Raw genomic sequence first — 20,682 nt, 5'->3', positions numbered from 1 at the left:
TTTATGTGCACTATGATTAATAAATAATAATTAATTTTTGAATTTAAAAATACAAAAAACAGAGAAGAATTATTAATTTCTAAATTTTTGGGCTATTTATGTTTATACGATTTCTAAGGGTAGCTTAGTAAAATTTTAAAATTCCAAATTCAAATCTTTTTTTCTCCAAACAAGAAATGGATTTGTAAATACCATTTTTAAATTTTAAACCAAACACAAAATGGAATTTCAAATCCTTGAATTTCCAATTCCAATTCCAAATCCCATAAAATCCTGATTGCTAAATACACTGTTAAATTATTTAAGCTTGGGTAATAATGATGGAGATAGTTCTATATTCTAGTGAATTTATTGTAAAACGATGACATCTTATAATTTATATTGCAAATTTTTTTTTATGATATCGTTTCATGAAACAAATTTATAAGATGTTAAAAATATTATTTTTCATTCGAAATATGAAAAAATCGATCATTTTATAATAAACGTATTTTTTATAATATTATATTAAGATTTTAAGTTTGAGATGATGTTTGGAGTGAAAGTTAAATGAGATGTTGTCAATTGTTTTTAGGAAAAAAATTAAAAAATTAAGAACCACTCAAAAGCGAGAAACGATATTAAGCGCGTGGATGAGTATCGGCCACAACGAGAGTCGTGAAACACTATCTTTCTTCTTCTTTCTTTCCTAATAGGATTGGATTGTGTCATTCAAGGATCCGTTTGGTAGCACCCAAACCTGGGTTTATTTAAACCTCCTCTCCTCGTCCCATGCAAGATCAGCGTCACATAATCTCGTGACTTTAGAATCACTAACCTCAAAACAAACAAAAAAACAAAGAAAAAAGAAAAACACCCAGAGAATCAGCTCTTCGACAGATATAAGCTTAAACCCGGTTCTTGTAATCAAGCGACATTGATGGATCCTCAAAATTGGGGGATGGGCCAAGAAACTGAAGCGCCGCATAATGTTACAATTAAAGGGATTCTGGGTTTGTTGATGGGCAGCATAGATTCTAATGACGATGGTAAAGAAGTGATTTCTTTGGGCATTGGGGATCCAACTGCCTATTCTTGTTTTCACACAACTTCATCTGCACAAGAAGCTGTTGTGGAATCGCTGCGTTCTGCTAAATTCAATGGATACGCTCCCACTGTGGGCCTTCCTCAAACCAGAAGGTAAATTGTTATGATTGATATCGTAGATGAAGAAACTACTCTTGCATGCAATATTTGTATTCGGAATTCGCATTGATTTGGGTGGTATCTGCTTCTTTTAGGCGTTTCTTGAGGAATTTCATCAAGATGTATGTGCTTCAGTTTATTTTTTGGTGGAGTGCACATGTTCGATTAGCTTATTTATTGTAGATTGGATTTCGTGGTTGCTTGTACTTCTAGTTTTGTTTTTATTTAAACAACTTATGATCTTTCATTTTATAATTTGCATTTCTATTTACTGCTCAGAGAAGGTTCCGAGTGTGGCTGGCACCAGAACTTTGAATTACGGGAGACAATCAGAAAGTTTTATGCATGATAAGTAAATAAAATAGAAGGGGGAGTTGGATTTTAAGTTAATTGCACCCACCAAAATTTATAATATTATTCTCAGTCGAACTGGTGAAAATTGGGCACCTATCATATTTTTGAAATATGGGGGTTTTATATTTATAAGTTCGTTATTTTTTGCTGTCAACTTGAAGATGTTATAAATTAAGATGAGTTCACTTTTAGATATATAAGGAAGAACAAATTGAATTATTGTGTTGTGGAAACTTGAGACTAAGAACTTCCACGAACTTCTTGAGTAAAAATATTTTGGTGCTCAGACGAAGGGGATGATTAAATGTTTTCGAGCTAGCGTCTGTTTTATTGGGTTTGTGGTATAGTTTTCTTATGGATTGATCTTTTTCTATAGCTCATATGGATTCTGTGGGTATATTTACCAATTCTGATCTATATTATACTGATTCCCGAACAGAGCACTGGCAGAATATTTGTCCCGTGATCTTCCATACAAGTTATCGCTTGATGATGTTTATGTAACGGCAGGTTGTACACAAGCGATCGAAATAGCTCTGTCAATATTAACTCGTCCTGGTGCTAATATATTGCTTCCAAGACCATGTTTTCCGATTTATGAACTTTGTGCCGCATTTAGAAATCTTGAAATTCGTCATTTCGATCTTCTTGTTGAGAAGGGCTGGGAAGTTGATGTCAATGCAGTTGAAGATTTGGCAGATCACAATACTGTTGCAATGGTAATAATAAATCCCGGGAATCCATGTGGGAATGTATATACTTATCAACAACTTAAGAAGGTACATTCATATTTTTGAATCAACTCATAGTACGAGTTCAATGCTTTACTTCGTAAATTATATGGTCCCTTATTAACATCAGATGAATTGAAAATAGATTGCTGAAGTTGCAAAGAGGCTTGGAATAGCCGTCATTGCTGATGAAGTTTATGGGCATCTTGCTTTTGGGGCTAATCCTTTTGTGCCCATGGGAGTTTTTGGATCTATTGCACCAGTTCTTACTCTTGGATCACTTTCGAAGAGATGGTTAGTACCTGGTTGGCGCCTTGGTTGGTTGGTTACAAATGATCCAGATGGCATTTTAAAGAGCCCTAAGGTTTGTTTCCCCCCTCTATTGTTCATGCATGTTTATATTCTAAATGCAACATTTGCATTGCAAATACCAAAATTCGAGTGTTGGTTCGTCGACCATAGCTTAAACATGCCATTTTTTGTTCATCGTTCCAGTTTGTTGAGCGGCTCAAGAAGTACTGCGACATTTGTGGAGGTCCTGCAACTTTCATACAGGTCAGAGCATCATTGTATTGATGATTTTTCGTTTTTCGATCAAAGAACTTATAATAATATGTGTGTGTGTTATATATGCACACATGCATTTTATGTCGAGATGTTCTATTAGTTTCCTTATATCTCATCACCACTTCTTTTTTGATGCATCAGGCAGCAGTGCCAACAATTATTAAGGAAACACAAGAGTTTTTCTTCAAGAAAACTTTAAATATGCTGAAGCAAACTTCGGATGTTTGTTACGACAAGATTAAAGAGATCCATTGCTTTAGTTGTCCTCAAAAACCAGAAGGATCGATGGCTTTTATGGTGAGTATTCAACATCTTGAGTATTTTATCAGTGAAAACGGATTTTCGACATGTAGCGGATTATTTTGATGATCACTTTGTGTAATGTATGTTCGTTCTATAATGTAGGTGAAACTGAATATTTCACAACTAAAAGATATTAGCGATGATCTCGACTTCTGTTTTAAGCTTGCCAAAGAGGAATCTGTCATAATTCTTCCAGGTAAATTTACAACGGATAGTTTGGCTTCCACATCCCAATTTTTTCGACATACTGAACAACTCGAAGATTGTTAAGGAAGAACATATTTTTAAAAGCATCACACTTCAAAATTTGAGTATGCCACTCTTGAGAGAATAGTGTTGTGTTTTTGCAGGGTTAGCTGTGGGTCTCAAAAATTGGCTACGAATCACGTTCGCGGTCGAGCCGTCTTCGCTGGAAGAAGCATTGGAGAGGGTGAAGTGTTTCTGTGAACGCCATTCCTCTCTACAAAATGGACACTGATGACGGAAACATCCTTCATAATATTACTTTATGATATACCATAGATTCATTTTTTTATAACTTGTGACGTTAGACAGATCATATTTATAATAGCCATTTCCAATGCAACCAAAAAGAAAAGAAAAGGCTGTATACTGCTTTCGTCAACAATTTTACACGTCTGTTTTTCTCTCTCCAAAACATTGACAAATTGTTTAGTGAAAACATTGAAGTTTGTTTATTAGATACCTACTCTAAATAAGATTGTTATTTTTATCAAATATCTAATTACAACTGTATATTTGTATTTTTACATATTGAGTATATACACGATTTTATGAGTGTATATTCATGATATGAGTCGATTGTATTCATATCTAAAGTAAGAGATATGTCTCATGAAATGATATGTGAGACGATTTCGTAGAATTTTTTGTGTTACATATTTTATGATATAAATTTACAATCAGATTATTTATATTAATTAGTTTGGACAACATAAATATGACAAGAATCTAAGAATTGAATGCCAAAGAGCTAGTGTACCTCCATGTGCCGGTCTGAAAGCTTTAAAAAATAACAATGAAGAAAGAAAGAGAGGATATGAGATGTTGAATCAGAAGACAAAAGAGCCTGCAGGAATTAATCTTGCCGTTCTTTGACAAGATTTTAAGTGGATTTCACTGCGTTAAGGCTTCTTGAACTAGCACCTAAGTTAGTCGAACGAGGGCTTTTGAAGGATGTTAGAACCGGAAAAACTTGACTGTGGAAGAGGACAAAAGGGGTGGTTGAGATGATGTACGTCGGAAGCACGCTTCCAATCTCGCCAATCATCTCGTGGGATGAGGAGCCTCTGCCTATCGGAGATGGTAACTCACCATAAACTTGTTAGCCTCGGTTATTAAACTTGGCATTTAAATTTGATTTATGTGCTTGAAACAGGTAATGTGGGAGAACTGACGATGGCCCAAAGATAGGTTATTTTATGCTCGTACTATGATAAGCGTGAAAAATAGATTATCTTGGACTTGGCATAAAACGAGGACATTATTTAATGGCTAACATCAAATGGAGGAATCGAAACACAGCCAGATTCATGGTCCAAAGGTAGAGCTTCTTGTACCATGTTATTTTAAGGTCATTATTGAAGTTAATGTTGTTGATCTCTATATCTGTTCTGAACAAGTACATAAACAACAAATTGAAGCAAGTATGTTCCTTTGCTCGCAAGATGAAATCGCCCGTATTAAAGTGTTATATGTTGCACACAATCGTCTCTAAGATACAACGACTTTCATGTCGAGAGATTGCAGCACTACAAAGTCTCGAAAGCAGGAACAAAAATACGCAGCAACTTTCAAGGACAAAATGAATGTGTGATGCAGGAAAATGGCAAAGGATTTTGAATGATGTTTGAGAGGGATTATTTATAAATAATGGTTGGATGAGTAGAAGAGACACGACTTTTTGGACCAGATGTGTAGAAGAATCACAGCTATGTACGAGTAGTAAAGGGACACATTGTTTGGTGTAAACAGCAGCCTAGGTTCGATGCAACTTTCGAAAAGGGGCGCACACACTGTTTTGAGTGTTCAAAAACAGTGAGACGCGTGCACCCACGCGAGAAGATGCACGGCAGCATGCTTGGTTATGTGCTACGCAAACTGTTCCAGCAGGAGGCCCGCATCCGCTCGAGAAGACGCGTTCTATTCTGATGCTTCCTGGACAGCTTGCGTACTGATACAATATTTTTTTTATAATTTATTTTTTTAATTTAAACGAAGATCAAAATATAATTATAAGAAATAATCATACTACATTTTTTATAATTTATTTTATTTATATTTAAATGAAGATCAAAATATAATTATAAGAAATTGTGAGGGACTGTAGTGTAATTTTGATCTATGAATTAAAAAATTAATAAGAAAAGAAGATAAAATTCGAAACAAGAATTGAACCTACAACTTAATGCTTAGAAAACAAAGTTCTATTTGCTGAGCTAAATCTGACTTACTTAAAAATGTTAACACATTATAATTATTAAAATAGACTATGGTACCAAAAGTTAGTTACTCCACGTGTCTCAAACTTAATAATATATATAATAAATATAATATAATATAGATGATATAGATATATACTGATATCTATAAAAACCCATATTAATTTAAGTTGAATTATGATACATTATTTATTACTAAAATATTGATTATCAAATTAATACTTATTTTAAATTAAATTAGATACATTTCCTCATGTGCCATAAAAAATATATTTATGCAATTTGTTCCATAAGAAATGCTTTTAATGTTAATTTGAATTAAGTAATTAACATGCAATTCGAAAATTTCTTTAACATTTGAGAGTTGATCAAACTTAATCCACGCTTAAATAAATATAGTTTGAAGGCAAACTGACTATTTTTATTTTAAAAAGTTTGACCGATATGTATCGATTAAATCATTTGAAATATTTCACTAACATTTTATAATTTATCAATAGTTAATATATCCAAATAATTATTCTCGTACGTGTGCCTTCAAGGACAATTCTATTTTAAAACAATTAAAAAAATTCATAGCATAAATACAGGAGATTCTATATATGCTATTACAGATTCATCGGGTATGTTAGTCCGGGTGGATAATAAAAATCACTCCATATATAGTGGAAAGTTGGATATATCATACTTGTGGTGTTAGCGACATCAAATGCGACACAATGATCATATTTAGTAGGTAGCATATCATCGTCGAATTATATATCTACATTTTATTTATCTTTATCTATTCAAAAATCTGTCGTTAAAAAAAATTTGTTGGATATAAAAATACTATCAATTTTGATTTTGATTAAAGCAAAATTTGTTGTCGTGTTTCTAACATAATTACGTAAGTGTACAGTTGTGAGATTTCAAGTTGAGAGATTTGACAAGTTAGAACTTAAATGAAGTTACTCTGAAAATCTGACGAAGTCAAGTATTTCGATGATATATCACAAACTAGTAATACAAATTACTAGCGGCCAAAATGGTTGTAAATCCAACTCAATTATATGGAAATCATATATCTGGATGGTCGAGTGAATTTGAATGTTATCAAGGCAAAATGACATTCAAAAGATCTAACCGACCAAACATCCTTGAGCCGGACAACTCGATAAACCAGCTCTGGTATTTTGGCGATATCCCTTAGCGAAATTATCCAAATGGAACGATTCAGCATGATTTTGAAATATAAGACAATGATCTAAAAATCAGCTTTAAAGGTTTAAGTCGGAATTGAAGCTTGATAAACTAATAATTTGCGATGAAGTTATTGGTTCTGCACAAGTTGCAGAAAGACTTCGAGTGTGTGCACAGTCTAATATTTCAAGCATATATCTCTCATATGAACTCGAAATGAGTTATTCTTGACTCTGTGGAAGTCTAAGAAAAAAGATTAGAACTTTCATGTTCCAGAAATCAAAGAATCTAGAGCTATATTCACCGGATCAGACCACGTTTCACTCAACTGTTTCGCTCATCGACTCAATTGTTTTTCTCATTCAACCATTTTACTCATTGAACCGTTTTGTTCATCTGACAGCATGTTCATTCATTCAATCGTTTTGTTTTTGGAATTAGAATGCACAGTAACCTAGAAGAAAAGTCAAATATGAGTGTTGCAATGTCAGAAACTGTTTAGAATATTTTAATCTTGAATATCAAGTACAAGCTTTTGAAAGAGATTCAAAGTGAAGTAACATATATGAAGAAATTAGCTAAATGAGAGTAAACCATAATAAAGGAGTCTAAATAGATATATTAGCTTAGTGAAATATTTTTCTTTTGTGTGTGATGATATATTTGGGAGTATATATACATCGTAACAAATTAATTTTCTCACACACAATTACTCACATATTCAAGGAAGATGGACTTCAAATTTTAGTTGACTGATAGTCTTCTCACAAAGATATTAATTTTTTTTGTAGTCTTAGCATATAAGACGTTAAATATTTTGCGGATTGTGAAGTTGCGGCCTACAATCGAGAGTGTTCTAAAAGTTTCGATTAGACATGAGATAAGTCTTAAGTTCAAACGGGTTTGTACAATATTTGATATTATTAGAAGAGGATTGTTGAGGCACAACAATTGCTCCTGTTAGGAGAGCGGTCGAACCATAATATTTGGACTGTTGTAAGGTTTAATAAATTATATATTGGAATTAATTTGTTACCACCACATATAACTTTTAATAAACTTAATAAACGAGAAACGTTCGATTTTTCGACCAATTTTAATGTAAATGAGATAAAAATGTATGTTTATGTATCCCTTATAGATCCTCAACGGAAATCAAATCATACCCAAAAATTGATCTCTTATATCCTCGCTTTTTTTTTTTTTTTTATTTTCACTTTCTTTAATTTTTCTTGTCAAGTTTTGGTAGAGATAACAGTGAATCAGATTTAAACATAGACCGATATAAACTCGTTCTATTCGAGACGGATTAGACCTGCTGAAGCGGGTCCAAAAGTGATTCCGAGCATGTGTCTCGAGTTTTATTAGATCTTCTCCGTCATTATATATCTATATAAATATACATAAATTGGTTCGTTCGAAATTCAGAGAACATGACAAAGCAAGTCCTGGATCTAGCCATACCCCGTCCCAAACTCGTCTAATTGGTACGTCAAGTTGGAAAATATTTCAGGCGCCGCCTTTCAAATCCTTTTTTTTCCCAGCTATTATTATGTATCATCGATAAAGTTCAAGACAATATCATTATCGTAAAAAAAAAAAAAAAGACAAGATCATTAAAAGACACGAGTCTTCGTTTTTCACTTAAAAAAAAATCATTTTTTTTTGTTTCTTCTCAATTTATTTCAGATCATGAAGTTGATCTCCAAAGATAATTTCAGTATTTTAGTAAATAAATGATTTTTTTTTATAGACACTCTTATCATCAATATTTTTGTTTCTTCCAAAATATCATTCACAGAACTTAATATAATATTGATTTCTATCTTCGATCAGAGAATAATTGGTGTTTCACAGAAAAATTAGAATTATGATAACTTATTAATCAACACTTTACCTTAAAAAGATTCAACCTTTTTTTTTTTACTTTTACTTTCAAACATTACGTGTTTTTAATTTTTTCTCACTTCTCGATAATCTATATAAATTTAATCATTACTTTGAAATTATAATATTTTACAAACAAAAAACTAAAAGATAGTTAAGTAAATGCATGGATGAGATGCACTAAAAAATCCACAGGTCCAAATGAATTGGATTTGAGTATGTTGAAAAAAGACATACAACCTTGGCAAGAATATGTTTGAATTGAGATACTGATGCAAGTTCTTATTATATAAATAAGAAAATTGAATCAGAAATATCGACAAATTCTTTTGAAGTCTAAATATATTATATTTTTGCAAATATACGACTTTTATGAGAACCGTCGTTATATATAATTAATTAGGCATGCATTTTATAGGGGCTGACTTTTTTGTATTAACTCTTAAGACTTTTAACCCTTGCACAATAATATATAGCTACCTATTATCCAACTTTTAGGGTCATTTTGTGGTGGTGACTGATGAACCCGACCTGAAAAAACCCGAACCCAATTGGGCAAATAAGATGAAGATGAACTCTATGAAATGTGATTTCGATGTTTCAGCTCCATAAGAACGGAGTAGAGGTCGACTCTTCGAATATCAAGGCAATACTCGATATGCCATCTCTGATATATCTAAAACAACTAAGAAGTGTCGTGGATGACATCCTATACCTATTATACAAGAACACAACAATTAAATTCGAAGGTATAGGACTAATCAGATAGCCATAGCCTATAAAATTGGGTCGGTCTAATACGAAAAATGCTATCCGAAAAAGTCGGATACCCGCCCATAAACCCGAAACCCGAAAAAGCCCGCCCCGTGTGTATATAAGGAATCAAAATAGAAGAGATGTGATAATAAAAAGGCAAATAAATGAAAATATCCAATCTGGCGGTAACGTTAGGTGGGAAAATAGCACTAAAAATCGAGAAATCAAATTCATCCAGCTAACCTCACCCTCTAGCATCAGCGCGTGTCACACTGTACAAACATATACCACCCGTCCACGACCTCAGTTTAACCCCAAAGCCCAACCCTTGGGTTTGGTGTGAGCAGGAAGAGAATTTACTTCACAATTAAGAAATGAAAATTCTCAAACAATCTGAGACAAATAATTAATCAATTATTATCAATAAAATGAAAGTATTAATTAAGTGCATAAAATAAATTCTATCGGTTCATTATTTATTCTTTAGTCTGGCTTTAATAAAACTCGAACTACAACATTTGAAATCATGATTTTTTCAAGAAATTATAAATTTTTGTTTTTTGTAAAAATATATATTATTGGATGAAACATGGAGTTATTGAGATATTAAATCTAAAATAATAAAAATCCGACTCCATAATAATCCGGCCAGAATACTTGGGAAAAAACAATCATGTATTTAACTGAATCTTTTTCATCGGACCAAATTGGACTCATGGTTCCAATCTGTATCTCCCTGTATGTTGGAGCTTGAAGCCACGCGCTTAAAATCCGAGTGGGGAAAAGACCCCAAAATTATGTATATATATATATATATATATATATATATATATATATATATATATATATATATATATATATATATATATATATATATATATATATATATATATATATATATGTACACTTCGTTGTGAACTAGGATCCCTGGTCTCTCTATACAGCTCCGCCCCATAAGTATTTTGTTAGAGTTTTCTCCAACCAAAAAGCCCCTAGGGCAGTTGGCATCTTATTGAAAACGGGAAAAAACTGAGAACATCTCTGTGTACTCTGAAAATCTGGTCTCAATCTGCGATGCTGATTTTTGGTCTGAACAGATTTCGGGTTGAAATATTAATCTTTTAGGGTTTTTCCTCTGCATGATCAATTTATTGGACGGTCAGTCCTTCTTTGCCTCATTATATCTTATTTGCTCGTTTCCCGGGATACTTTGAACACAAAGAGAAATTGATATCGAATCAACCTGTACGAGCTGTATATTTCGTCGCGTGGTGTGGATTATATAGGGGACTGAGAGGGAAAAAGGAGATTGGTTGGAGTTTATATTATAATTTTTTATTTTGTGTTAAGAGGTTTTTGATATGCGATTTTCGCAGTTTATTGGGAAGGACAAGAAATTTAGGAACAAGTTTAAGGGTAAGAAAAAACACAAGAGATTGGACGCAATCTGTGAAAAAACTTACAATAGGAGTCACCAAGGGGTTCAAAATAGTGATTTGAATAAGCTTAATGATGTAAAGAAGGAATTGGAACTCCGAAGGAGCAGTAGAGCTCGGAGAGCTCCTGTATTACTGGATTCATCGCCTCGGCCTCCAAAAAAGAGGCAAAAGGTTAATGATCTTGGTGCTAGTAGTACTGAAAGTGTTAGAAGAGAATTCGGGCTGAAGTATGAATCACCTTGCTCGAGTTCTCCGAATTTCGATGGACGGAATGGTGCTTGGGGGTCAAGATTGAGATTCAAGGGAAAATGGACAAGTTATTCTGGGAGTTCAAGAGGGGAGTCTTCTTTGAGAGGTAAAAGAAAACTATTTGATGGATTTAGAGAAGACATGGAAATTCGATGTAATGATAAGAAAGTTGAATTAGTAGATGAAAAATCGACAATTGTTAAGTCAAAAAGGCCAGGACGAATTAAAGCTGCCAATGTTTTGGCAAATGAGGAGCTGGATATCGGTTCGGCAGATGTTGAAAAGGATGATATAGAATACAATAGGGATGAGGTGTTTGAAGGGATGAATGAGGGTGACAGGTTACACCTGGAAATCAAGTTGCAAGTTAGAAGTGACATTGGAGCAAACAATGGTAATCTGGCTTCAGATTTGAGTGAGAGAGAAGTGGCCGCCATTCAAAAGGAATCAGAATTGGGAGAAGGTCACAACAATGTTGACATTGAGAACAGGGCTGAAAATATGGGGATTGAAAACCTAGCATGTGATATTGTGCCTGAACAACAAGACATCGATGAAGCTGCAAGTCACCGGGCAAATGGTGATGGATGTCATGATAAACCTTTAGAAGATGAGACATATGAAAACTTAAATAGAAAAGACAATGCTTTAGATGACGTGGATAGAAAACCAAGAATTAAACTAGGGAGACGCTGTGGTTTATGCGGGGGAGGTACTGATGGCAAGCCTCCAAAATTACTTGTGCTGGATGGGATGGGCAGTGACAATGAGATATATAGCGGGTCATCTGCTTCAGATGAATATAATTATGATGTATGGGATGGATTTGGTGATGAATCTGGATGGCTTGGACGGCTTTTGGGTCCCATCAATAATCGTTTTGGCATAGCAGGAATTTGGGTTCATCAGCAATGTGCTGTATGGAGTCCGGAGGTGTGTTTGGCATTAAAATTTTGTATTAATTGAACAGGGCACTCTTTTCATTGTTAAACTTTTCTGATGCAGAGTTTAAAACTAAAGTTTCATCCTTCTATTGTTTTACATTATTTTTTATTGTAACCATCTCCTATCCGACTGTCAACATAAAAAATTTCAAGTGTGCTAGTAATGATGCAAAAATGTTTCCCTCCATCAGAGATGGAAATTGGAACGAGAAGGGCCTTGTGCTGTATTAAACAGATGGGGTTTTTATGTTTGTGTGAATATTTCTGTTTTTATGTTATTGTTTTATTTTTCTCACCACAAAAGGATGTGGATAGTCTTGTTATTCTTGTAAATAAATATTTTGTTTGTATTATCATTTAATGTCTCATGATTAATTTTTCTTTAAACAAATTAACCATGTGAATATTTTTTGCCTATCCATTCTCTTTTGAGATGTATTTATTGAGGGCAAGGTTCCCATGCGCAAGGGAATGGCAATTCATAATAAATTTGTATATGCCTGTGGAATTTAATTGGACTAGTTTTCTCTGTTTTGGATTCCTATGGTTTTTATGTTAGTTGCTATGTTCAAGACTTCAATAATATCTATGTTGCCTAGCACCTTTTCTCTTGGTATCCATAGAAAATTTACGCCTACTTATTTTTACTCTTGTTTAAGATGCATTTGGCGTTACATGTGAGCCTTGATACTGGCTTGGGTTTTGTATTGTTACGGAGTTCTCATATGTTTCCTGTGAGCCACGAAGATATGTTTTTTCATTTCCTCTTTCTTATACATATATAGCTTTCAAGTACATGCGGCAATCTTTATTCAACTTTACCAATAGTTGTGTATTCTTTTCTTGTTGAGATTAGGCATCCAGATTTGCAAGAGTGATCAGAAGGATGTCTTGTGCCTCATTTCACAATTTAAATTTATTAATGATTTCATTTATTGCAATAAAAAGATACTGATGCACATTAGTTCTTACTTCTATAGGTATAAGTATTAATGTCATTCAACAAATAGATAATAAAAGTCAAGGACAGTACTAGATGGTATACAAAGTTTTAACCATCGAAAAGCATGTTGGACTGTGTTAAAGAGTCTGACTTACTGTTTCTTAATTCTCAGATCTTGATGTATCATTTCGCGGTACTTTACGAGAAATTTGGCGTTGGTTTGATAGATGGAAGACTACATAACCTCGTTTATTTTGGTTGATTTGGTTTTTCCCTCGTGCTACTTTTTTTTCAATTTATTTTTTTTACTCGAGGTTCATGCTTGCTAGCATTCTTGTACCACACTTGAGTATTTTCCAGTATTATTATGAGTAAATAACTTTTCCGAACCAAATAGTTTTCTGCATTTTGTTGCTTTATTAGAGTTGTTCTAGTGTTCATGTTCTCTCTTTCCTAAATTATTGTTTTTTCAGCTTATTTTTTGGATTTACACTGCTTTATGTGAGAGAGCTCTCTTCATTGTATTTATGATATTTGGGAAAAAAAAATTGGATGGTACGTGTTTGGAATTTCCAAAGTATTTGACTATGTTTAAAAGCTGGTGTTTTAGATAACAAGGGATGTAGTGCAGCATTTTGTTCTGATCGCTAAAAATAGTGGGGAGAGAAAAGAGTGGTTGCATAATTTTTGAACTCTGTGATTTTCCTTGTGAAGTGACGTGAAGTTTGAAAGAAGTGAAAAGCTTTGCAAATAGCCGTCACTGCCTAATGGTTTGTTTATGATGATAACTGTGTTATGTACTGCTTTGTTGCAAACTTTGCATTTATGTCTATTGTCCATGATATGAGCATGCACTGATTTAAACCACCTCACTCTTTGCTTTAGTACTTGGTGTGAATCTATCCAAATTTATTGGGACGTTGCATCAAATCGTCTCAAGTGTTGCTTAATGATGGTTTTTGTGCTAACTACCTACGATTTTGGGTCTCTGATTTTTTTATGTTTTAGAAGATGCACACTGAACATATTTGGCTTTTGATTTCTTTTGTTAAGTGCTAGATTTTGTTTCTTCACGCCGAGACTTAATTTTGTGCAGCTACTCTTGACTATTGTTTTCAGGTTTATTTTGCTGGTTTGGGCTGCCTGAAAAATGTTAGGGCTGCCCTTTACCGGGGAAGGATGCTGAAATGCAATCGCTGTAAGAGACCTGGAGCTACAATAGGGTGTCGTGTTGATCGATGTCCTAAAACCTACCATCTTGTGAGTGTGTCATATCTAGTATACTTTGCTCCCCCAGTTTATTACCATATTGAATTTCTTTATCACTCTTTCTGTCTTCATTCTTTGCTTATTTAATTTTTCCCCATTTTATGTTGGATGCTTTATTGTTTCTTTAATGATTTGCTCTGATTTATAATATGTTTGATTGCTTAATTTTTTTAGCCATGTGCACGAGCCAAAGGTTGCATCTTTGACCATCGCAAGTTTCTCATAGCCTGCACTGATCATCGGCATCTCTTTCAACCTCATGGAATACAGAATGAACTTAGGTTGAACAAAATGAAGGCGAAAAAAATGAGGTTGGAAGTGCGAAAAAAGTCAAATGATGCACATCGAAAGGATATTGAAGTGGAAGAAAAGTGGTTAGAGAACTGTGGGGAGGATGAAGAGTTTCTGAAACGAGAAAGCAAGAGGCTTCATCGAGATTTACGGAGAATGGCACCTGTTTACATTGGAGGTAACAACTCTGAAAAAAGAGAGACCCAATTTCAGGGCTGGGAATCTGTTGCTGGGCTGCAGCATGTCGTCCAGTGCATGAAAGAGGTTGTCATTTTACCACTGTTATACCCAGAGTATTTTAAAAATCTAGGTCTTACACCTCCAAGGGGAGTTCTGTTGCATGGATATCCTGGAACAGGTAAGACATTAGTTGTGCGTGCACTGGTTGGTTCCTGTGCTCAAGGGGACAAAAGGATTGCGTATTTTGCACGCAAAGGTGCAGACTGTCTTGGAAAATATGTTGGTGATGCTGAGCGTCAGCTAAGACTTTTGTTTCAAGTAGCTGAGAAATCTCAACCTTCTATAATTTTTTTCGACGAAATAGATGGTTTAGCCCCTTGCCGCTCTAAGCGGCAAGATCAAACACATAGTTCGGTTGTATCCACTCTGTTGGCCTTGATGGATGGCTTAATGTCCCGAGGTTCAGTTATTGTAATTGGAGCTACTAATCGTCCCGAAGCAGTTGATCCTGCCTTAAGGAGGCCTGGAAGATTTGATAGAGAGATTTATTTCCCACTGCCTTTGATGAAGGACAGAGAAGCTATTCTGTCTTTGCACACTCGGAATTGGCCGAAGCCAATTGGTGGATCATTGCTGAAGTGGGTAGCAAAGCAAACTGTGGGATTTGCTGGTGCTGATCTGCAGGCTCTTTGTACGCAAGCAGCTATAGTTGCTTTAAAGAGGAGCTTCCCCTTGCAAGAGGTTCTCTCAGCTGCTGAAACTAGTGCATCTCAGGGTCAGTTTCCTCCCATTCCTTCCATTTTGGTCGAGGAGAGAGATTGGTTGCAAGCTTTCTCATGCGCACCACCTCCATGTTCTCAAAGAGAAGGTGGAACTGTTGTAAACGATGTGGTTTCTTCACCCCTGGACACCCATCTAGCTCCTTGTCTTCTGCAACCACTGACGAGATTGCTAGTTCTCCTGAATCTAGATGAACACATCTGGTTGCCGCTGCCTCTCAGCAAGGCTTCTACATTGGTTAAAAATGTGATTGTTTCTGCTTTGGACAGGCGGAGAGTGCAGGGCGATAATTGGTGGTCACATGTCGATGATTTGCTTCAAGAAGTGGATGTAATAGATGAGATTATGAAAAATTTATCCCTTGCAAATGTTCTGGTCGGAGAAAATACGAATTACAGTTCTAATGTGACAGAGGACGATACTAATGAGACTTATAATGCATTTTACCCTCCCGAACTTCAGAACATTGGTTCTCACACTGTGCTTCGAAGAAATATGTCTTACACAACATACAATAAATCAGGATTTCGCATGCTGATTTCTGGAAATCCGAGATCTGGCCAGAGGCATCTTGCATCTTGTCTCCTTCACTGTTTTGTTGGCAATGTTGATATTTGGAAAGTGGACTTGCCTAGTATCTCTCAAGAAGGTCATGGAGACATGGTTCATGGGTTGACACGAATACTGAGTATGTCTGATTTTCCATTCCAACCACTAAAATTCAATTATTTGCATCATAGCAGGAAAGCTTCTAAAGTTTTATCAACCGTACTGGCATTTATGTCCTGCAAGCTATCTTTCTGAAACCTCTGTTTTGTCTTCTATACAGCACAATATATGCTTCTGAAATTGCAGTTTATAAATTAATTTCAGGATGCATATCATGTGAGGTTTTTGCAAGCTTAGAATGAGTCGTTCCTCAGTTAGTAATAGCATGGACTGCAACTGGTTGTGCTAGGTATCCAGAACCTGCTTTGAATAAACAAAGTTGCTTTAGTTGGTTTATTTTAAAGTTTTTATTATTTATACCCAGTTCCATGTAGAAGTATGAGGATTTGGTAAAATATTCAAGTATCTTGAATCTGCAAAGATTTGAGTGGTTATCGGATTTCATCATTGTAATTCTTTTCGTTCTTGATATTTTATATGCAGTCATTGCCAATGAATTTTTGCACATATAAAAATGCATCTGCCATGCTCATGACATTTTATATTCTAATAATTAATATTTTTTTATTGTGGGAATTAAAATAGTCAGGGCCCCTTCATGTTTCTATATTTGGACCGTTGATATTTACTTTTCTGAGGTCCTGTTTTTCCTCGTCGGATGTCATCTTTTTATTTTTTATTTAGTATTTTCCTCATTTCTCTGTGGCTCAATCGTATCTGGAACTGTAGCTGGTATATGGTTTTGTTAATGCCTTGGTTCTCTTGTTTGTACCTTTAGTAATTTCTCCCTTATTCAGATTTGTGGTGTTAGGTTATATCAGGTGTTATGCATGGTTTGCGTGTCTCCATTTTTGCCTTGTATATTGTGTTGTCTCATTTTTTTGGGAAAAAATATCTTTGACCGCAGGAATGGAAGAAGAATACTGTGAAATTGCATTGAGATGATATTTTGTTTGCTTAATGGCTAATGTAATCTATGAATCTGGCTTTGTTTGTGTGAAATTTAAGTACATATCTGGCCAGCCTCTACTCCACTGAGTAGCTTCCTGATACAAACTCAAAACACCAATTATGAAAGAAATTGTAATTTAATTAACTAAACTAGAAAAATTACATAAAGATAATGACCAATCCTCACAAAGAGTATGGCCCCATAGAGCATAAAATATTCATCACAGAATGATCTTCCCTCTCCCTAGCAACTGCCAGCAACGTTATTTCCGAACAAAAATTACCCTCCCCCAAAATAAATAATCCCCCTCTTTTTTATATGCTATTTCTTTAACTACCCTATTTGGACCCAGCTTACTACCCCTCAACCCAAACCCGTAACAGTTCCCCTATTATTTTTGGTCTTGGGGTACAATTTTTCAGATGCAGGAATTTGTTAGGTTCAAATTTCAGTTTTTTTTTTCTTTCCATAGATATTATTTGCATCGCCTCCTCTTTTCTCTATACAACTCTGTGTATAGTGAATTGCATTTGGCCTTTCTTGTTCTTTTTTTGTTTCTCATTACCCTATCCATTCATTTACCCAAGTGCTGATACAAGACATGGTAACCAGAATCTAGTTCATAACACCAGCTTTTGATTTTAAAATAGTTATATGAAAAGTTTAACTCAGGTTTCCCGTTTTCATCTTGAGGAAGCAATCATTATTTTATATATACCATAACAGTGTTTGCAACAGTTTTAGGAGGAAGTGCTGCTTGAAATAGTTGATAGTGATATATGATTGTTATGATTTTTCTTTTTTAAAAATTTTAGTCGAAGAATATGATCACTTTCATTGTTTATCATGTCAGTGAGATGCACAGGTACAAATTTGTGTATGATATATATGCCAAGAATTGATTTGTGGGCTATCGATATGTGTAATGAAGCCAGAGAAGGCAACTATGATTTATCTTCAATGGAACCTCAATCCCCTGAAAATTTATCTTCGGAGGGGAAGAGTGAAATTGACATGGAACGTGACGTGTGTCCTGTTAAAGTCTCATATCTTTGGACCTTATTCATCAAGCAGGTGGAATCTGTGTGTGTAAATACATCCTTGATAATTCTGGTATGTTCTTTTTGCTTCTCTCCATTGTCAATTATGCATTAAGAATTCTTATCGCACATTTTCCGTTTGACAGGCCACGTCGGAATTGCCACTATCATTATTGCCTCATAGAGTTGGGCTGTTTTTTATGAGTGATGTTGCAAGTAGTATCTTGGGTCCTCTGGACCATAAGGTGCCGCATTTCTCTGTGCAGCTTGACGGGATGTTTGATCATGATAAGGCGATTAATACATTTGTTGTGAGATTGTCAAAGGATATGGTGCAGCACTTCCTTGTCTCAATTTATGGTAGATATCACTCTCGTAGGTACTCATTGGATGAGAAAACTTATGATATGGTTGACAGTGTTGTGGATAGAGCTTGTGATAATAAATCCGGTCTGGTCCGGTCCCTCAGTCCAGTTCCATTTACAAATAAAAGTATTAAAGGAAAATCAAGCTTGCTGTTCGCAATCTCAATTGTAGGCTATCAGATTTTATGCTATCCTCATTTTGCTGAACTTTGTTGGGTCACATCCAAGCTGAAAGAAGGTCCTCATGCCAACATGAATGGACCATGGAAAAACTGGCCCTTCAATTCTTGCATTCTTCGTCCAATCAATTCGACAGAGAAGGCAGTGGCTGCCTCTGGTTCCAGCAATATCAGAAGTAAAGAATCTGGTTTAATTAGAGGACTTGTTGCTATTGGTTTATCAGCATATAGAGGTGAATACACCTCCCTCAGGGAAGTCTGCTATGATGTTCGGAAAGTTCTAGAAATTCTTGTTGAAAGAATTGATGATAAAGTTAAAGCTGGAAAAGACAGAACCCAGTTTATTCGTCTCCTATCACAAGTTGCTTATCTCGAAGACATGATTTTCAGTTGGGCATATGGCATACACAGGTAATGCTTCTATATTTCTCTGTTTGCTGTGATTATTTCAGTCCTCATGTTCTAAGAAATGGTCTTATTTCCAGTTTGGAGGTGGATCCTTATGTTTCAGCGGCAACCACCAAAGTTTGCGTGGGATCCTTGGATAGTGATGATGTCTGCAAGCATGGTACTTCTCAAGGTGATGGCTTTGGTCTAGAAGTTTGTGACAGAATCATGCATGGACCAGAACTACTTGAAGAAAGTCTGCAGGACGTTACTGCTAAAGAGGGTGGACCTGCTGATACAGCTACAGTTAATGATGATCTGTTAAATGCTGGTGAAGGAGTGGAGGATTTCAGAAAAGTTCCTCCCCAGCACGTTGTCCTGGATCATCCTTCCCATTATGAAAGCAGTTTGCCACCAAATGATATTAATTTAGAGTGTCCAGAGGCTGAAATTGCCAGAGATAAGACAGAATTTGGAGGGACTGCTGAATCGTTCGAACTTTCCAATGGTTTTGCAGAGAATCGCTGTCATATCCTTGTAGATGGTCAATGTGAATCCGGTGAAGAGCATGGTTTTGAGTTTTCTTCTGCAAGTGCCACTAACCTGGCTAGTGATCTGTCATCGACTAAAGTTCATATCTTATACAAAGATACGTCTTTGAAGCATACCTATTTCACCAATGGTTCTGTCACGTGCTTTTACCAATGTTGTCCTGACTGCATTGTCAACCTCCAGAATCTATTGCTTAAAAATATAAACATCGAATGGCAACACAAAGGAAGTGATACGGGCTTGGAGGATGTTCATGATTTTCTTTCCTCGTTATCTGCTAATCTGCACTTAACACTGAGCAAGCTATCTAAGGGTGAATTATCGTGTGTTGGTAGAACACCAGACACCAAGTATGAGAAACAACTCCAGTGTAACAAATGCAGGGAAACACTTCTTCCTGAATGTAAAAGCTTGGAACGAAAATTGATGATGAACTGTGGTTGTCATGCAAAGACTGAGAAAGTAGCTAGAACAGATCATTCTCGGATTTCATCTGGGCTAAATTTTAGCTTCGTGTTTAGGGACGGCGTGCTGGTTAGTTTAAATGAAGGTATAGATGCTTCATATCATTGTAAATTTGAGAAATTATGTCTTTGTTTCCTGATAGAGTGGTTGGTAACGAGCAAGCAAGAAGCCTTTTGATTCATGTCATGTCGCCTATGGCTTCAGTACACATTGGTTTTCGCAAATTTTGATAAGACTTGCGGAAACATACGTGGAATGGAACTTCAAGGATGTAAATGCATACGCTTTAACATAAGAATGGAGTAATTATATTATGGTACAATGGTTTAAATGCGCAAAAGGTTCAGAGTATATTAAGATAATGTATAAGTATGTTTGATTAAAGATCGAAAATGTTTAAATTCGGGTCGAGTAGTTTTGGATATCATCCATTGAATTTTTTTCAGCATGAAACAATGTAATTCACCAAATCATTTGTTACAACGCTACATATGAGTCTAGGGACCACATTAAAAAACACCAATTGGCATGCAAACTTCGAGTAGTCAATT

The 20,682-nt window shown here is 35.2% G+C and overlaps 2 protein-coding genes across 2 annotated transcripts; both read left to right on the top strand.

Annotated features, from left to right (window-relative positions):
* The first annotated feature begins 743 nt into the window (after positions 1 to 743).
* LOC140815079 (probable aminotransferase TAT2) lies at positions 744 to 3,797 on the top strand. The gene is made up of 7 exons (XM_073174186.1): positions 744 to 1,179; positions 1,979 to 2,318; positions 2,416 to 2,634; positions 2,766 to 2,825; positions 2,979 to 3,134; positions 3,243 to 3,336; positions 3,491 to 3,797. The coding sequence occupies exons 1-7, from the start codon at positions 920 to 922 to the stop codon at positions 3,616 to 3,618; spliced, it is 1,257 nt and encodes a 418-aa protein (XP_073030287.1). The 5' UTR covers positions 744 to 919; the 3' UTR covers positions 3,619 to 3,797.
* A 6,561-nt stretch (positions 3,798 to 10,358) lies between these two features.
* LOC140814503 (uncharacterized) lies at positions 10,359 to 20,453 on the top strand. Its single transcript, XM_073173516.1, has 6 exons — positions 10,359 to 12,048; positions 14,122 to 14,262; positions 14,446 to 16,210; positions 17,997 to 18,256; positions 18,330 to 19,138; positions 19,213 to 20,453. The coding sequence occupies exons 1-6, from the start codon at positions 10,789 to 10,791 to the stop codon at positions 20,306 to 20,308; spliced, it is 5,331 nt and encodes a 1,776-aa protein (XP_073029617.1). The 5' UTR covers positions 10,359 to 10,788; the 3' UTR covers positions 20,309 to 20,453.
* The last annotated feature ends 229 nt before the right edge of the window (positions 20,454 to 20,682 follow it).

Source organism: Primulina eburnea, chromosome 15, assembly GCF_022965805.1.
Source record: "Primulina eburnea isolate SZY01 chromosome 15, ASM2296580v1, whole genome shotgun sequence".
NCBI lineage: Eukaryota > Viridiplantae > Streptophyta > Magnoliopsida > Lamiales > Gesneriaceae > Primulina > Primulina eburnea.
This window is presented reverse-complemented; position numbering and strand designations above follow the sequence as displayed.

Coding starts and splice junctions, on each gene's coding strand:
- LOC140815079 (XM_073174186.1), top strand. CDS start 920: ATGGATCCTCAAAATTGGGGGATGGGCCAAGAAACTGAAGCGCCGCAT. Junction 2,319..2,415: donor CTTATCAACAACTTAAGAAG/GTACATTCATAT, acceptor AATTGAAAATAG/ATTGCTGAAGTTGCAAAGAG. Junction 3,337..3,490: donor ATCTGTCATAATTCTTCCAG/GTAAATTTACAA, acceptor GTGTTTTTGCAG/GGTTAGCTGTGGGTCTCAAA.
- LOC140814503 (XM_073173516.1), top strand. CDS start 10,789: ATGCGATTTTCGCAGTTTATTGGGAAGGACAAGAAATTTAGGAACAAG. Junction 12,049..14,121: donor GTGCTGTATGGAGTCCGGAG/GTGTGTTTGGCA, acceptor TATTGTTTTCAG/GTTTATTTTGCTGGTTTGGG. Junction 16,211..17,996: donor TGGGTTGACACGAATACTGA/GTATGTCTGATT, acceptor TTATCATGTCAG/TGAGATGCACAGGTACAAAT.